At 41.6% G+C, this 18,870-nt stretch overlaps 1 protein-coding gene across 1 annotated transcript; it reads right to left on the reverse strand.

Annotated features, from left to right (window-relative positions):
- Nucleotides 1-231: 231 nt before the first annotated feature.
- On the reverse strand, nt 232-16,962 carry LOC308680998 (zinc-alpha-2-glycoprotein-like; the record flags this gene model as incomplete). The annotated part of the gene is made up of 7 exons (XM_081349521.1): nt 232-254; nt 595-726; nt 2,076-2,366; nt 7,928-8,212; nt 8,922-9,167; nt 15,244-15,353; nt 16,853-16,962. 7 exons carry the CDS (start codon nt 16,960-16,962, stop codon nt 232-234), a joined length of 1,197 nt encoding a protein of 398 aa, XP_081205647.1.
- Between the last annotated feature and the right edge of the window lie 1,908 nt (nt 16,963-18,870).

Consider the following 18,870-nt stretch of genomic DNA (forward strand, 5'->3'; position numbering starts at 1 on the left):
CAGTAGGAAAAATGGAAAGCCTGATACAAAGATTGGTTAAATGTAAAAACAGCCTTTATATCATAAAGCCTTTAGTATTATATAACATTACATTCTCTGGATTTTTATCAAATATATCTTAGGGATGGTTGTCGTTGTAGCATAACCCACAATTGCAAGTAAGCCCTAAATGTGTAATAGCAGGAAATTCTATAACTATTATAATTTGGGGCCATAAAATGAGCTCATATTTCATGTTGTTTCTTGCTCTGAAGCTGAAAAGAAAACAAAAATTATGGAAAGTTAGAATATTATGCTGCAATTTTGAATTATTTTGTTGCTAAATATGAAAAGTAAAAAAAAAAAAAAAAAAACAATAAATGTTTTATGGTAATTTTTTTTTATGCATTTCTGTTAAACTCTAAGGAACTTACTTGAAGCAAGTGAATATTCCCTTTGATGTGAAGTACTGGAGCCTAATCCTGAAAAAGTGTTCTTTATATAGGTGAACTTTCTCCATAAAGGTGAACTTTTTTTTTCTTTTTTTTTGCCTCAGATATAATAAACTTTACTAGATTGCTTTTCTTTAAACACATTAAGAATAAAAACATTTACCAGCAGCACAAGTCGTCTTCCTCCATATGATGAGTGCAGTAATGATGAGAACAGCCACACACATTAACACCAGCACACTGATAACTACAAACAGAGCAGAGGAACCAAAGTCCAGTATTTCCAGATCCTCATCTGTGGTAAAACCAAGGAAATCAGTCAGTTAAACAAATATTTAAACTATTAAGATTTATATTTTTACACATGAAAAAACAACAACAGATTGCCACTGTTACAGCTGAAACAAAGTGAGATGCTTTGTATAAGTGCCCCTATTATGTCTCCTACAATAGGTTTACATGCATCCAAGGTCAAAACACAATACATTGCACATCACCTCATTTGTGTCTAAAAACGGTTAGTTTGAAGATTCAGTCTCTCTAAACTCCTCATTTCCACTAGCCTACTCTGCTCTGATTGGTCAGATGGCACGACTCGTTTCAGCAGTTCATAATTAATTAAGACAATAACTTTTTTTACTGTGCACTTTGATCTTTAAAAATTTGCACACCTTTTACATTCACAAACAGCTATTTTACACTGCATGAAAGGTAATATTTAAAAAGCATAATGGGGCACTGTAAAAGACCAGCATATGGACCCTTTTCACAGACTGTGATAATGTGTTTCCAGAGTAATGAAATCTAATAAAGTTTTGCATGTTTTCATTTTTTATTTAACATACATTTTTAATGCTATTCTTTGTGTTAAATTACCAGTAAATTGCAAAAAAAAAAAAAAAAAAAAAAAAAAACTAATTTACACTGCTGCAAGGGTGTTTCCAATACAACAACTGAGGACTGACAGCAAATTTCACATCATTCTCTTCTGACGGCTGTAATCAAGATCTCTATATTTTCCCTCTTTTGGAAAGTCATGGAAACACTATCATGGATTATTTCTTTTGATATTAGAGCAAATGGAAATACCAAAATCATATTTGCTGTCATCTCCCATTCAACACTATAGAACCCAACTATTACGACTTGCGCTTCTGAGAACCGCTTCTGAGAATATATATATATATATATATATATATATATATATATATATATATATATATATATATATATATATATATATAGTGCTATGCATAAGTTTAGACACCCATGCTAAAGTTGACTAAAAAGAGGAATAAAAAAATCATCCTTTGGAAATTTAACTTAATGCCTTTAATTAAAAAAATTAGGAAAAATCCAACCTTTAAGGACACCAATTTTGTGAATGAATAATGTATCGTAAATAAATAAATGTTCTTCCTTAAAATACAGGGTGCATAAGTCTGGACACCCCTATGTTAAATTCCCATAGAGGCAGGCACATTTTTATTTTTAGAGGCTATTTTTTTTTATTATGGCATTAAGTTCAATTTCCAAATGATGATTTTTTATATATATATATATATATATATATATATATATATATATATATATATATATATATATATATATGTGTGTGTGTGTGTATATAGGCTGTATCTTTACCAAACATAATGTCTAGTTTGTTGTCCAGGTTGAGGTAATTTGCTGTGCAGTTGTATTTTCGTCCTTCACGTAGTTCTTCTGCGCTGATCACCAAACTCTTCCTCATCTGGTAAGTTCCATCTCCATTGGGCAGAATCTCTCCTCCTCTGATCTGATCATCATCCACAGGCTGATCGTCTCTGAACAGGGTCAGGTTAATGTGACGGGGGTAAAAACCAGTGGCCAGACAGCTGATCTGAAGCCCTTGAGAGTCCGGGAGTTTCGTCTTAAGGATTCTGACTCTGGGTTTCACTTTTGAAAGGAATGTTAAAAATAGTGGATAGTAGTATTGTGACAATAGGCCTACTGTTGGATTCAATGCATCAGCCATTTATGCATATGGGAATAATGATTTATTTTGAACCATCCCAAACATTTAGTCTTTACGGTCAGTCCTGCTTTTTTTTACTTTATGGTCATATTCTCAAATTATATTTTAAATAAATATTTAAACTTGGAATAAAAAATGTGATGGCCTGTCAAGCTCTAATAAAGACAAAATAAATAAATAAATAAAACAAACTCAAATAGCCCATATACAACTCTTGTGCTATAATCCAAGTCTGTATTGTCAAAACATAGGCAACAGTAATTGAAGAATAATTCAAGTTATTCACTAAAACTCCTGCCCTTAACAATAGCTCTCATATCTTATTTATCTGTACTTTGAGTGTACGGAAAAGAATAAACTACTGAAACAATCTGATCAACTTCTAGAATCCAAATTTCGGGTGAACTATTATTTTTAATAAAACTAAAGGCCTGTTCACACCAAGGATGATAACTATAATGATAAAGTTCTAAAAATCGTTCTAAATATAAAAAAATAGCAGAGTCTACACCACAACTATAATGATAACAGCACAGAGAAACAATATCGTCGGAATCCTTTTCAGAACGAACTCGGTTACTCGCGTAACCTTGGTTCCCTGAGATAACGGGAATGAGTATTGCGTCGTTAGACGCTATGGGGGAAAACTCCTTTTTCTCCAAATATTGAAGCCTTTTATTGAATAACGCAGTGCAACTGCACAAGCCATAACAGTGCACAAATTTATTGGCTTAGCAGTTTGAATTGCACATACCTATGGCGATGCTGCGTATCTACGCAAACCATCACGCCGAATCGAGCGCAGAGCCCGGGGCATCTGCCTAAAAAGCTAGCCTGCTTGCCATAGGATTCAGATTAATTCGACTGAGGTGACGATCGCCTAGTCTTCAAGCATAATAGCACGGCCATCCACGCAATACTCTTTTCCATTATCTTAGGGAACCAAAGTTACATGAGTAACCGAGTAAGTTCCCTATCAATACGGTTCACTTGTATTGCATCGTTAGAAGCTATGGGGACCTAGTCCAATCAAGCTGTACTATAAGGCAGAACGACAAATGTTCTGAGACCCCAGCCTAAGACACTTGAACATGAGGGCCTTGAGGGCAATAGGGCTAAACAAGGGCGGGAACTCAAGCCATGGGCCGGAGCCTCCAGGGAGATATCCTCGGGTTGAGCTCGCTCCAGCTCGTGTTTGCAGTGCAGGAACTTCCAAATTGTAAAACCTGGCGAAGGTGGACGGTGAGGACCAGCTGGCTGCTGCACAGATGTTGCCAATAGATACACCACTGGACCACGCCCAGGAAGAGGCCATGCCTCTGGTGGAGTGTGCCCTCATACTGATGGGGGATTGATGGCCCATCGAAGCGTAGGCCAATACGATGGCGTCCACTATCCAGTGGGATAATCTCTGCTTCGTGACCAGATGCCCTTTGGTGTGGCCTCCGAAGCACATAAAGAGCTGCTCTGACTGACTGAACTAGGCAGAGCGCTCAGTATATACTCTTAGGGCCCAGACAGGGGAGGGTAAGTGCAATTCTTGCACATCTTCCGCATTGGGAAGAGCAGACAGTGAAAAGACATGTGCTCTGAACAGAGTAGAGAGCACTTTAGGCACATAGCCATGTCTTGGCTTGAGGATGACCTTACAGTCGTTAGGCCAAATCTCAAAGCATGATGCGCTAACGGAAAGCGCTTGCAGGTCGCCCACTCGCTTGACCGATGTTAGAGTTAGCAGGAGGGCGCTCTTATGCGAGAGAGGCCATAGCTCGGCCAACTGTAGTGGCTTTAAGGGGGTCCTTTGAGGGCCCTTAAAGCCGTCGACAGGTCCCATGTGGGGATAGTAAGGGGATCCTCCTGCCATAGTATTGGAGCCTCCTGGCCCCTTTTAGAAAGCGAACAATCAGGTTGTTCCTGCCTAGGGTTTGGAAGGCCACAGGAGCATGGTATGCTGCTATGGCCAGCACATAGACATTGAGCATGGATGGGGTGCGGTCCGCATCCAACAGCTTTTGCAGAAAAGACAATACCAGCAGTGTCACAGGAAGTCGGGTCTTCTTTTCAGACTGTACACCAGTCAGAGAAAACAGACCACATAAGGGCATAGATGCGTCTTGTGGACGGGGCTCTAGCCTCAGAGATAGTGTTTAGGACTCTCGCTGGGAGGTCCGTAAGTTCCCGTTGAGGGGCCATACATGGAGGGCCCACAACTCGGGTTGGGGGTGCCAAATCGTCCCCTTTCGTCTGGTGAAAGAAGGTCTTTCCTCATGGGGCATTTGCTAGCAGCTGTATCAACCACCAAGGTTGTTTTAGGAACCAAGGTTAGTTCCGCCAGAGAGGGGCCACCAGAAGGACCATGCGTCTGTCCTCTCTGATCCGTTTGATGACCTAAGGGAGCAGCGCATAAAGGGGGAGGCTGGGCCATTCGTGGGTCGAAGAGGTCGACCTCTGCACTCCCGAATATACTCCAGATCTTTTGAACCGTCTGGGGATAGAGCGCCCATTCCCCTGGGGACACATGCACTGCACATGCACTGCTCTCAGTGAGCGCAGGTTGTGTTGGGGCGGAGGCATCTGGCTAGCTTGTACAGAGGCCTCGATCTGAGTCCACCTTGGTGGTTTATGTAGGACACCACTGCCATGTTGTCCAAGCGGACTAAGAAGTGGTGCCCTTTCAGGTCTGGTAGGAAGGTTATGAGGGCCAGAAAAACCGCCAGCATTTACAGGCAGTTGATATGCAGCCGCTTCATGCTCGATGAGGAGCCGGAAGTTTGTCTGCCCTTGCACAGAGTCCAACCCGTGTTGGAGGTGTCTGTTGAAATCACCTTCTTCATCGAGACCATCCCCATGTTCACGCCAGTCTGGAACCAACTGGGGTCCTTCCAAGGGGCCAGGGCTCTGATACAGCCATGGTCCACCTTGACGCATAGGCGACCTGAGCAACAAACATGAGCTGGGACCTGGGGTTTCAGCCAGTACTGCAGGGGCCGAGAGGATTTGATTTAAGGTTAGAATCTTGAATGGCCGTTTCATAGGGGCACAGTTCACGGACGGGGGCCTAAGGCCACCATCATTTTTGGGGACTAGGATGTAGCGGCTGTAGAAGCTTGACTCGCTGTGGGGAGGAGGAACTATTTCTACAGGTCCCTTTGCCAGTAAGCACATTACTTCGGTGCAGAGGATGTGTGCCATGTTGCTCCTTACCGATGTACTGACCACGCCCCTGAAACAAGGCAGTCTGCGAGTGAACTGAAGCGAGTAACCTAATTTTATTGAAGTGAGTAACCTCATTCTAACACTTCGTAATGGCTTCCCAAGCCTTGGCCCGAGTGGCTAGGGGCTGAATTAGTGCTGGAGACGGCCCGCTGCACTGGGGCAGGGGGCTGATGCCCATAGTATTGGGAAGAGGAAAAGTGCTCTTTTTTTGAGGATTTTTTTGTTTTATTGTGTTTGCTATAACAGCGGTCAATTGCGTGGGTGCGTGAACTCGAACAGGCCAATTTTCTGAAATTGGAACATTCGGAACTGAACAGGGTGTTAGGAGGGAAACACAAGACTTTTTGGAGGGTGGTTCGGCAGCAGCGAGATCCTCCCCTCTTCCTTCTTTGGGGATCAGGATGGCTTCTGAGGCTCAAGGTCCAGAGTTGTCTTAGGCCGGGGGCCCTGGTGCTTAGGAAGGAAGCACTTGGATGTGTGGGGGCGCTGTTGAGGCTCAGGCACTGGTATGGGCTGAGCACTTGAAGGCGCCAGGTTTAGCTGGCTGCTGAGTCGGCGTGGGTTTCTGACGACTCGGAGCTGCAGAGCAGGAGCGCTTAGGCAGGAAGTGGCGGCCTGGGAGGACTTCAGTGTCTCAGTGAAGCGCTAGGCGAAGCCATCTACCTTGAGGCCGAAGAGACCAGTGGTGGAGACTGGGGAGTCGAGGAAGGCAGTTCTGTCTGTGTCCTTGATCTCCATGAGATTTAGCCATAAGTGGCGCTCCAATACCACAAGGCCGGCCATGGCTCTTCCGATAGCCTGGGCGGTGGTCTACGTGGTGCGCAGGGTCAGGTCTATAGCACAGTACAGGTCACAGAATGCGGCTGGTTCTGGTCCAGACTCGTCCATGGAGCGGAGGAGTTTGGCCTGAAACACCTGGAGGACTGCCATAGTGTAAAGGGCAGAGCCCGCTTGGCCAGCAGACGCATAGGCCTGACTGGCGTGGGCTGAAGTTGTCCTGCAGGGCTTGGATGGGTGAGCTACTTTGGCCTTCCATTCCAATTGCAGTGGGCAGACAAAGGTGCCCAGCAACAGTTTCTTCTAGAGGAGACAGCATCTCGTAGACTTTCTCCATGGCGCCGTTGATGGTGGTGAGGGCGGTGGAGGTAGAAGTACGCAGGCGGGCCGAGTAGGGGGCACCCTCGAGAAAAATGGTGCTGCTCGCTGACGAGAGGCCTGCTGGGGCCCCACAGGAACCACTCATCTAAACAGCTTCATGTGGGCTCCTCTGGTGTAGAGCACTGGAGAAATCTCTCTTTGTGGAGAGAGTGAAGCAAGCGGGATCTGCGCCGGCTTGAGCTCACTCATATCTGATTGCTCAGTCCTCTCTCTCCGCTGTTTCTTCTTCTGAGGTTCCTGGGAGGAAAGAAATGGGAGATTGCGAAGAGCGGAGCCGCTTTCTGAAAAGAAAATGATCCACTAGCAGAGAGAGGAGAGAGGCATACTCTTGCAGTGAGAGCAGCTCGTCTCTGTGAGCGCAGCTTCTGCGTGGGATTTCCCCAGACATGCAACTGTGTTTGTCAGACGGGTGCAGAGGGGCTAATGCTCGCCTGATGGCCGCAGCGGAACAGTGAAAATCAGCTGTCAGCAGTGCCGAGTCAGCTTGCTTGTGAGCGCGCTGATCTGTCAGGCTGCCTGCCGCTTAAGTCTGCTTGTTTGTAGAGTGAGGATTCAGCTCGTTCCGCTGCTTAGGGCTTCGTCCGACAGTGAGAAGGCTTTCTTGCAGGAGAATCAAAGCGATGTGAAGATCGTCGCTGAAGGAGGATCAAATCTGAATCCTATGGCGAGTGGCCTAGCTTTATTGGCAGATGACTCGCCCAATCTGGCAGGCTCTGCGCTCAATTCGGCTGGATGCGCACCTATTGGTTCGCACAGATACACCCCATTGCCATAGGTTCATGCAGTTCCAACTGCTAAGCCAATAAGCTTGTGCAGATCCCTGCACTGTTATAGCTTGTGCAGTTGCACTGCATTGTTCAATAAAAGGCTTCAATATTCTGAGAAAAAGGAGTTTCCCCATAGCGTCTAACGACGCAATATAAGTGAACCATATCGATAGGGAACAATTTTCCTGATGAATGCTAAAAACCTTGACAGCCAATCAGAATCCATCCTGCTTTAAAGAGTTTAAGCATTTAAAGCAGCAAATGACAAAACTACAATGTGTGCTTACAATAAACAGAAGAATATATTGCCTTGGTGTGAATGCACCTTGATTCTGACTCACCTTTTCGCATCACAGTGTTCTTTTCTTTTTCCAGGTATTTCCGCAAAGTTTTCATGCAAACAGGATGATAAACATGTTCATACAGACCCTTCACTTGAAGCCATTGCATCTGACCCATGCCTTTTATTCTCATCCATGGTAAATCAATTTGCATTGTTCTGTTTACCACAGAAAAGGTAAACGCTTCAGTAGTTTGTCCATTGAAAGCATCCCATGACAGAAATAAACCTGGCTGATCATTGTCAAGCAATTCACATCCAACACGTTTCTGATAAACATGTAAACCTTAAAATGGATGGGGAAAAATGTAACAACAGATTAGCCTTCACTGACATTAAGAAAATACACAGTGACACTTTTTATGAATATAGAATAGAATCTGCAGCTAACAAAAATATGTTCAAGGAAATTTTTCCTAATGTTATGTTATGAAAACGTCATTTCTGAATGTTCTCTGAATGTTCAAAATGTCTAGTTCAGTTTTATTTCTTTTTTAAAAAACATTATTAATTATGCAAATGTTAAGGGAACATTTTGTTTTATCATTCTGCGAACATTATGGGAAAAGTACTTATAAATGCACTCTGAACATTCAAGAACTTTTAAAAGTATCATTTAAAAAATGTTTGAAGAACGTCCAACTAAAATTTTCTAAAAAAAAAAACAAAAAAACATTCCATGCACAATGTATAAATAATGTTTTTGTGCTAACATTTTGAGAACATTATCAAAGACCAGATAACTGAACATTATATTGAAGTTACTGGAAGAACATTTGAGAGACCATTTTTCAGAACTAAAGTTCTGACAAAGCTCCTTTTTAGCTGGGATGTTGCTTCTTCAATCATATTGTTACCTAACATTTATCAGAAGCTAAACTAATATGTGTTGTCAGAAATTGGAGTATGCTTAACTTTTTTGTTGTTTTTGAAATAACAAATATGCTGTAATACAAGCATATAAAGGTGATACCAAAATTTAGGCTTGGACTTACCATCTGTGCAATTTTGGTGTTCCTTAAGATAAAATGTTCGATCTTTCATGATGTCATAAATATCTTTAAATATATCACCACCATCATTGTGATCATTTGAATTACTTTGACTGTGGTGGACAGCTTTCCATGATATGGAGTCATAATACACCACTTGGACATCATTTAACATCAGCACAACAGTGAACTCAGGAAACTGTGTCTGTCCAACAATATATGTGGCAAAAACCATCAGTGAGTGAGAACCTGTGGGAACATGGACAAGGATAACACTGCCAATTAAGACATCTTCTGACTAGCAGACAGATTCTTAACTTTGCTAAAATATGATTAATAGTTTCATCATACAGTCAAGTTTCAGAAGTAAAAACTCAGCATATGAATCCATATGGAAACTCATTCTGAACGGCAACTTATAAACTTTTATAGACAGATACTGTGAGCTACGAGATTGTTAATGAATGGTATTTGCTCCTGCTGAAGACATCAGCCTGCATTATTTCAGCTTATTTTTAAAATAATGGTTTAACAGCAGAATTCCTGGTGAAAAACTGTTACCCATGATGTTGTACACCAGAGAGTTGATGTTTGTATATGCATATTTTGCATAAAACTAAAATATATTTTTATATATAATCAACATTTGTAAATGAGTAGTTTTATGTTTCTCCATAATTTTTTTATTTGATTATGCTGTTCCCAATGCTGCATGGGATTCAGCTCTTTCCCTCGCTAAAACCTTTGTATTTTTGTCCCGATTTTCAAATACTTTTTTGTTTCAAATCAAAGTTTGTAATGTTGCGATTCCCTTCGTAGCTAAAAACACTCATAGGAAAAAATACTTCAGGAACCAGCGCCGCTGAAAAAGGGAGTAGGGTCTGCCTGCAGGCAGATAATATTGGAAAAAGGGGCAGCGCTAATGCACTCTAGACTTGCTCATTTAGGGCCCCCACCCCCAGTTCGCAGTTCTGTAATGAAAAAAAAAAATATGTTTTAACTGTAATGAGAAATAGCAGGTTAGGCCTTATTATAAATCATTTAGCCTATTTGTTGTGCCTAATGTGCAAAGGACTTTTATTTAAGTTTGAGTATCAGTGGTGGACGAAGTACACAAATCATGTAACTCATGTTCCTCCCCGTAGTATGCACCAGATGTCACAAGCTCTGCAACCGCAGAAAAAATATGTCTTAACAACACGACAGCACACTCATCCAAATCCCAGGCCTGTTTATAGCATTAATATAGCCTAAAGGCCCGTTCACACCAAGCACGATAACTATAAAGATAACGACAAAGATAACTATATATGCGTCCACACCAACGAACGATAACGGCCTTTTTATTCTAAACACGCGCGCGCGCGCGCCCCATTTTAAATGCGCAAGACCTTTAAATTAGAATGGATTCTGATTGACTGTCAGTGTTTTATCGTTTGACAGCTGAAAAAAAATCGTTCTGAAAGTGATCCCAACGATATCGTTCCTCATATCTTTATCGTTATAGTCAGGGGCGGACTTTACCATTAGGCAAAGGTCGGCAATTGCCTTGGGCCCCAAGCTACCTAGGGGCCCCCAAAATGCCCCATTAATTTATGCTTAAGTTTTTTTTTTTACATTTTTTTTTTAATTTTCGCAAATTATATATTTCTAAATCTCCATTTGCGAAAAATGGCATCAAATCATTAGTCGCAGAAAGGAGGGGGCCCCCCACCTCACTACATTGGACTATTCCATTATCTCACGCATCTGCGAAAGTGACAAGGCTGTATTGCGACAAAAAACTGACAGAGAAAAAGAAGTGATTGACAGAGTGTACAGAGTAGCCTAGTAGAGTAAAAATGAAGCGAAGCTACACAAGCGGTGCTGAAAAAAGGAGGAAAAATTGCAGAATAAGGTAACAAACTTTTTTGTGATGCCCGCTGACAATGACAACAACGATACAGGAAATACACAAACAGAGCAAGATGAGTCTAAACGTGAAAATGAAAAGTTTCGAAGTTACCCAAGCGTCTCAAATAAAAGAAAAAAAGACTCAGATACTGTAAGTAGGCTATTTGGGAAAGCTGCCAAAGATGACAAACTTTTTTATGGCTAGGAACAACAAACGTCCAACGCACAGAAAGATCGTGAAGCAAAGAGGACATGGAGACCGACAGACAAAACAGAGCAGTTTAAATTACTCAGGTCTCAGATTCTGTCAATTCTATTACGAAATAATAAATACCGTTTGGAGCTTGTAATGTGACGTGACCGATCCCTAGAGGCACGTGAACTGATCATCTTCGGTAATAACTTACCAAAATGTATTCCTTATTCATAATATCGACCAATCAGTGTTTTTCAACCGCGGAAAGAGGTAAAACAGCTGGAGAACAATCGTCACATAACATTTAGCCTAACGTTCCTCAGGAAAGCCATTTAGTTACCATAATATAGGCTATAGCATGTTAGTTGACTAGAAAAATAAGATATAAAGAGTATTTAGCTAAATAGGGCCTATGTGTAGGCCTACTATATTATTTATTTAGTATATTGTTTACTTATAATTTAATTATAATAAAAAAGCATTGTTTAATTTTAGTTATTTTTAACCTTAAATAATACCAGTTGATATGGCTCTCTGTATGTTCACAGCATTATGTGAGTTTTTTTTTCTTGAGAAAAATTAACGCCTATCTTGTGTACCTAATATGTATCCAAATGAGTCAATATTGAATCAAATCACAAGAATTGAATCGAAATGGTGAAATTTGTCAAGCAAAAAAAAAAAAAAAAAAAAAAAACAGAGCTTACCAGAAATTGTAGCATGTAAACATTGTAACGTTTCTGTTTAGGAGTGAATACGTGTATGCAAGGTTTAAAGGGGAAGTTTTATTTCTCCTCTCCAACCTTTACCTGCCTATTCACCATTCAGTCTGTAAAAAAGAGATTTCGCTCTCTTTTAAAGGTGCAGTGTGTGATTTTTAGACGTCACAATAAGTCGATCTTCATAGAAGGGGGTTCCCGCGGTTATGTAGATATAAATGACTCATTCTAAGGTAATAAGAACATAACGGTTCATTAAGTAAGGTCTTTATACACCACTGAAAACATAGTTATGGATCTTATATTGCATTTCTGTCAATAGATCCTCAGAAATATGACACATTGCACCTTTAAAGATCGGATGGGGGGCCCATACATACCTTCGCCTTGGGCCCCCAATTTGCTAAATCCGCCACTGGTTATAGTTGTGGTGTGAACTCTGTTATTCTTTAATATGGAGAACAATTTTTAGAATTATATCTTTATCGTTATCTTTATAGTTATCGTGCTTGGTGTGAACGGGCCTTAAGTCTCCAATCACACCTTGTTGCCTTCCTATTGTTGGATTACATTTTTATTAAATGTTTAATTTAGTTTTTCCACTGCAATAGTATATAAACTGATAAAGTTTAGTAGACTGATTTCAGATGATTATGGAGTCTCCAGCAAAGAGTCTCCGTTCCCGCCAGACCTGTTTTCTCTATTGTGTTTTAAATGAATCAGATCACTTGATTCTCACCTTTCGGAGCCCAGACGTTGAATCGTTAGGTTGATTGACTTTCACCTTTTGTCTTAAATGGCACTGGGATGGCTCTTGGAATTGGAGTTCCTGGCCAGTATCAGCATGTGAATAGTTATGCTGATTCAATTGGACTCAGAGTAGGGTGTGTTCCTACTTCATTTGCATGCTTTGTTCAGAGTCTCCACCTCTATGTAATCCCTCCCCCTTGGAATGTATATAACTACAATGCATACTGTATTAGACTGATCATGTTGGAAGTTTCTACAGCCGCGTACGGAGGAGTTCTCAATAAAGAATAACTTCCGTTGAACGCGATCCCGACTGTCTCCTGGTCTCTGCTTTGAAGAAAGAAAAACTTTACAACAGATGGTGCCGTGACCCGGATGGAGAAAAAGGAAACTCAAAGAACTGCATCTTGAAACTTCAAGCTCAAAGATCTCAACGAAGCTGACTGAGTTCCAGACTGAATCTTCTGAATCCAGATTGAAAACTTCAAGCTCCAAAAAGATCTCAAAGACTGATTTTTTTCCAGACGGAATCTTTCTCTACAAATGAAAGACTCGGTGAGTTTCACTCCATTAAAAGAACCAATGCAGACCAGTACAAATGTTTTCCTCTGCGCCGTTCAGAGAAGAAGTTAACAAACAGCTGTAGAGTTTGGTTAACTAAAGATAAGCCTCTAAAAAAGTTTTTCTTTTAGAGATGAAATTTACCCCCTGTTGTTGGCAGGGAAGATTAACAGTTACATGTTAATATTGTGTGTATGCTCTTGCTAGAGAAGACCTATCTGTAAGCTAGAGAATTAGCTTTAGAATTAGATTTAGCTTCTTGTGCTAATAAGATTGTACCCTATGTTTGCAAGACAGTAGAGAGAAGTTTTTTTTAGTGTTTGTTTGTGGTAACAAAAAAATTCACAAAATGTTTAGGAAAAGTACTAGACAGATTACACCTTTTTGGACAGATAGTGAATTCAAGTCTTTGTTATCAGAGCACATGGACTCCATCGTGACTAAGCCAGTCAGATTGAATTTAACCAAGAAATTTGGCATTGATCCAGAGAAAGTGTGGTCAATTGAAGATTGCAAGAAAGTGTTGAGTGCATGTATCAGGAAGAAAAATCTGAAAGGCATCATCGGTTGTCACCGAGAATTTAGCTTATCCATTGCACAAGAACAAGCGCAGTGTATTGCTAAGTTGAAAGAACAGATCAAACAATTGCAGACTCAGGTGTCCTGTCTCAAGACAAACGTGGGCCATAACAAAGCCTCAACCAAATGTGATTTAGAAGACCAACAGTCAGAGGAAAGCTATCCTGATTTACAGTCTTTTGATAGTATAGAGGACAATGTCAATACAGATGTAAATGCAGTTGAAGTGTGCGTAGCTAGACAAAAGCCTCAGGGAAAAGGTGTTGATACAGTTCCATTTGCAACCCCCATATTGCAGCCACAAGCAATCAAAACATCTTTAGGTCCTAAAGAGATTGAGAGAATTGCTGAAAGTTTGCCATCAGTGCAAAGAAATTTTTCTGAGTTTAGAAGAGCATTGATCAGCAAAATGCGGCTCTATGATATGACTCTAGCTGAAGTCACCCAGCTAATATCACAGATCTTGACTGAGTCAGAATTCAATGATTTTGAAAGTGCTGTAAATAATTCTGAACTGCAACAGGCCAGTAAAGATGAATTGAGAGAGGAAGTTGTTAAAGTGTTAAAAAACATTGTTGGACCGAAGGTGGACTGGTCAAAGCTCACTAATTGTGTACAGAAGGAGGATGAAACTGTTTGTGAGTACACAGAAAGATTTTGCCAGACCGCTGCCGCTTACAGCGGAATTGCCGACACTTCAGAGAAAGTGTTAGGTCATAATGGTCCTCTAGTTCGTGCATGGTCCGATGGTCTTTTGTCAGAACATAGAAATGCATTGCCTTTCTTAGATCTTACATGGTCAAATAGAACCCTGCAAGACAACTTGGACAGTTTAGCTATTTGGGAAAGAGACTTTGATGTCAAGGCAAGAGTAAAAATTGCAGCAGCATCCTTTAAGGTTAACTCAGAGAAGCCAAAGAAACGCAAAAGTCCTAGAGAAGCCAGTTGTTCTTACTGTGGCAAGCACGGACATTTTGGAAAAGAATGTCGAAAAAATAAAAATAACTTAAGACAAGTTAACAATGTTATGCAGCTCTTGCTACATTTGTTTGCTACTTTGAAGCAACCCCTCCCCTCGTCACTGGACTCGTGGGTAAGCTTTTTGAGGTGTTAACCATTTGGGCTGTGATTGCTTAATCTCCCCAGTAACTTACAACAAAGATGAAAGAGTTATTGACTGTCACAGCCTTTGTTTGGGGGACATTCAGTAAACTCACAGCCATAAATGTTACACTGCAGAACACTACAATCAGACCTCCATGCTCTATATGATGTCTATTAAGACTGATGTTTCACTGGAGAATGAAAATGTGCCAATTTTCTCACACACTGTACAGTGTGTACACAACACAGGGACAGAAAAGGACACGGTTCAGTGAGGGCCCTGGAAAGAACTGACGCAACAGGCGTCGGGGGCCAATCCAGGGTGAAGACAACCTCATAGGCCTTTCCCCATTTAGTCCATCCTTACCTCACTGGTCCATAGGTGTCAAATCAATTAAGAAATAGGGAAAGAATGAAACGACAACAGTAGACTCTGAGAACGATAGCACCATAGTGTTTAAACTGCTACAACCGTAGTGTTTTGAAGAAATACTGCTCTCTGTTTTTCTGTTTTCTGTCTTACAGTGTGATGATAAAACTTGATGTCTTTTCCGAGATCCATATGCAACGACCGTCTCATCTGCGTATGAAGCCCCAACCTCAAGAAGACAACCAGACCCACTGCTGAACGAACTATCACAAAAGAAAATGAAAAAAATACACAACGCAGAGAAATTCACGGACCCTAAATTGCATGTTTGTTTCTGTGTCAGCATGCAATTACAGATGAACAACACAGAGCAAGTTATATGTGCCTGTAACTTACACCAGTTACAAGAATGAACTTTATGTGTCTAAATTTGTATTTTATGTGAGAGTTTTTAAGAACTCTCAAAGGGGGAAGTGTTGGATTACATTTTTATTAAATGTTTAATTTAGTTTTTCCACTGCAATAGTATATAAACTGATAAAGTTTAGTAGACTGATTTCAGATGATTATGGAGTCTCCAGCAAAGAGTCTCCGTTCCCGCCAGACCTGTTTTCTCTATTGTGTTTTAAATGAATCAGATCACTTGATTCTCACCTTTCGGAGCCCAGACGTTGAATCGTTAGGTTGATTGACTTTCACCTTTTGTCTTAAATGGCACTGGGATGGCTCTTGGAATTGGAGTTCCTGGCCAGTATCAGCATGTGAATAGTTATGCTGATTCAATTGGACTCAGAGTAGGGTGTGTTCCTACTTCATTTGCATGCTTTGTTCAGAGTCTCCACCTCTATGTAATCCCTCCCCCTTGGAATGTATATAACTACAATGCATACTGTATTAGACTGATCATGTTGGAAGTTTCTACAGCCGCGTACGGAGGAGTTCTCAATAAAGAATAACTTCCGTTGAACGCGATCCCGACTGTCTCCTGGTCTCTGCTTTGAAGAAAGAAAAACTTTACAACACTATGTTGCCTCCATTAATGACTATCCTGAACTGTGACGTCAAAGAGGAAAAATATCCATTTTAGTCTCTTAAGAGCCCTCCAGAAATGTGGTCATTTTCAACAGCTGCGTGAGGCAAATGATGGTCACACCAGATACTGACTGGTTTTCGGACCCCCCCTCCCCCGGACTCCCCCAATACAGTAAAACTGCACATTTTAGAGTGGCCTTTTATTGTGGCCAGCCTAAGGCACACCTGTGCAATAATCATGCTGTCTAATCAGCATCTTGATATGCCACACCTGTGAGGTGGATGGATTATCTCGGCAAAGGAGAAGTGCTCACTAACACAGATTTAGACATATTTGTGAACAATATTTGAAAGAAATAGGCCTTTTGTGTACACAGAAAAAGTCTTAGATCTTTGAGTTCAGCTCATGAAAATGGGGGCAAAAACAAAAGTGTTGCGTTTATAATTTTGTTCAGTGTAGAATGAGGGATGGCACAACTCGTTTTATCTTGAATACGAAAAAGGAAAGCCATCACATACTCATAAATGAAGCCCATACAACTGGTGCTTCTCTCTATCATTCTAGCCACCTAGCAGGGGAACTTCAGGGCCCTAATAACAAAAATGACCTTACCTTGTGCCAATGACATTACCTCATAACTCTACACAGGGAACGAAGGTCTGTAGAGAGGTATATTTTAGTGTTAATTGCACACAAAAATTGCTCTCAAAGAAGACCAACTCAGCTCACCTGCGGCATGCGAAGTGAAGACTCACCAGACAGTTCTTTATGAACATGGGGTCTACCACCTTTACATGCCAGAAAGAGGCACTCTCACTAACCAAGTTGAGGCAGGCCATCAGAACATTGTTCTCATCATGGGCCCAGCCTCAGGCCTGATGTTAGAAGCGCCTGGGGAGTCAGGGAAGAGAGGAGAGGGCTAAGATATAATCACGCCTTCAGGGGAGGTGATCCATCACCGACGCTGTGTGCATTTGTGCTGGATCACCTCCCTCAGATCCCTCTTCTTGCGTCCCACCTCTTCTGCGACCTACTCCTTCATGGAGGAGGGCGCACAAGAGGCGACGCTGGCTCTCTGGCCCTGTCTGCGGTCCTCGGCCAGGCCCTCCCGCTTGTCTGGGCGTGGACGCAGATCTCAGCAGTGTACAGGTACTAAATGCAGCTGAGCACGCCTTCACCTCTCTGAACTTTCCAACCACCGCATCTACGGAGGTGCCGAAAAACTCAGAGGTCGAAACTGGCGAATCGAGGAGAAAGCCTTTCTCTTTCTCCCCGATGATTGCGGCAGCAGTTTTCTTAGTGGTCCGAAGAGCAAGATCTGTGGTGTGGCGCAGCTCAGCAACTGCATCAGGGGACATCCCTGCCCCCTGGTCGAGATCCCCCAGCAGATCTGCCTGGTATGCCTGCAACACTGCCATGGTGTGCAGGGCAGCACTGGCCTGACCCGCTGCCATGAAAGCTCTGCAATTCAAACGCGATGTTGCTTTCAACGGTTTGGATGGCGGGTTGGAGCTTTCAGTTTCGATGCCCGCGCAGACGCCAGATAGTTCACAAACGACTCGTCGATGGGCGGCATCAACACATACCCATGTTCTCCTATCTCCTCAACATCAGCGAAACTAGCCCGCTGATGTCGGTGGATATGGCCAGAATATGGGTTTTTCCATGCCCCCTCGATCTCAGTATGGAGATGGAATGGAAGGCTCACCTGAGCTGGTGGTTTATGGCCGGGGAGAAACCGATCGTCAAGCCTACGGTGAGCAATCTCTCCCCTAATGCGCTGCCACGGCAGCTGCAGCTGAGAGGGTTCAGCCAGATCAGCCATCTCCTGCTCATTCAGAAGAGCACTCACTGCTGGGCTAGGAGGAGGATAGTAATCCTCCACCTGCAGCTCACCCTCATCAGCTGCCTTATCATCTGAGAGAACTGCTCTTCCCCCAGACCCGTGTGTCACCCGGCATCAAGTATCTTGGGCACAGGTCTGCAAACTTCTGGAAGCATTCCTAAGTCAACTACTTTGAATATTAATTAAGCATTTTGGGCATAAACGTAAAAAGATTGACATTGAAAAGTGACACAGAATGATTCAGATAATTAATTCAAATAAATAAATGTTCATACTGATGTTATTCATCTGTTCTCATACACTTCAGCGTGCTGTCAATAGTTTAGACGAACACTGACAACCGTATTTTTAACAGCGGCAGCTTTCTCAGATCGGCTTGGGTTGGATTAAAACTTCATGTTCTGATGAGTTTGGAAAATTCTGCACACAGTAAACATCAGAATATCCCTTCTCTTGTTAATAAAAATTTCCAAATTTTTAAATCTTATTGCAGACACTCATTGTAGGTGCCGTTTGTTTAACTCATTGACCACAGTACATTGAAAGTAAACATAACCGGAAATAAATTAGATGTACTATTTCCAAACGGAAGTGCGTCACGAAGCTCAGTGCAAGTAGTCTAATGTGCTGTAGAAAAAAAAACATTACTGGTGTGCTCTTGAGACAAAACAATGGCACTGACATATTTTAAGATTTGTCAGTGCAAGTTGCTTTCAGTTCAGACAGCTCAAACATGCATTTTAGTCTGGGACTAACCTGCCAAATGAGTGTCAAACAAATCTTAGTAACAGATATTAGTAACAGATATTTCACAGGTTATATATATATATATATATATATATATATATATATATATATATATACAGTGCTATGCATAAGTTTAGACACCCATGCTAAAGTT

This window comes from Scardinius erythrophthalmus (assembly GCF_964197995.2).
Source record: "Scardinius erythrophthalmus genome assembly, chromosome: 20".
Lineage (NCBI taxonomy): Eukaryota > Metazoa > Chordata > Actinopteri > Cypriniformes > Leuciscidae > Scardinius > Scardinius erythrophthalmus.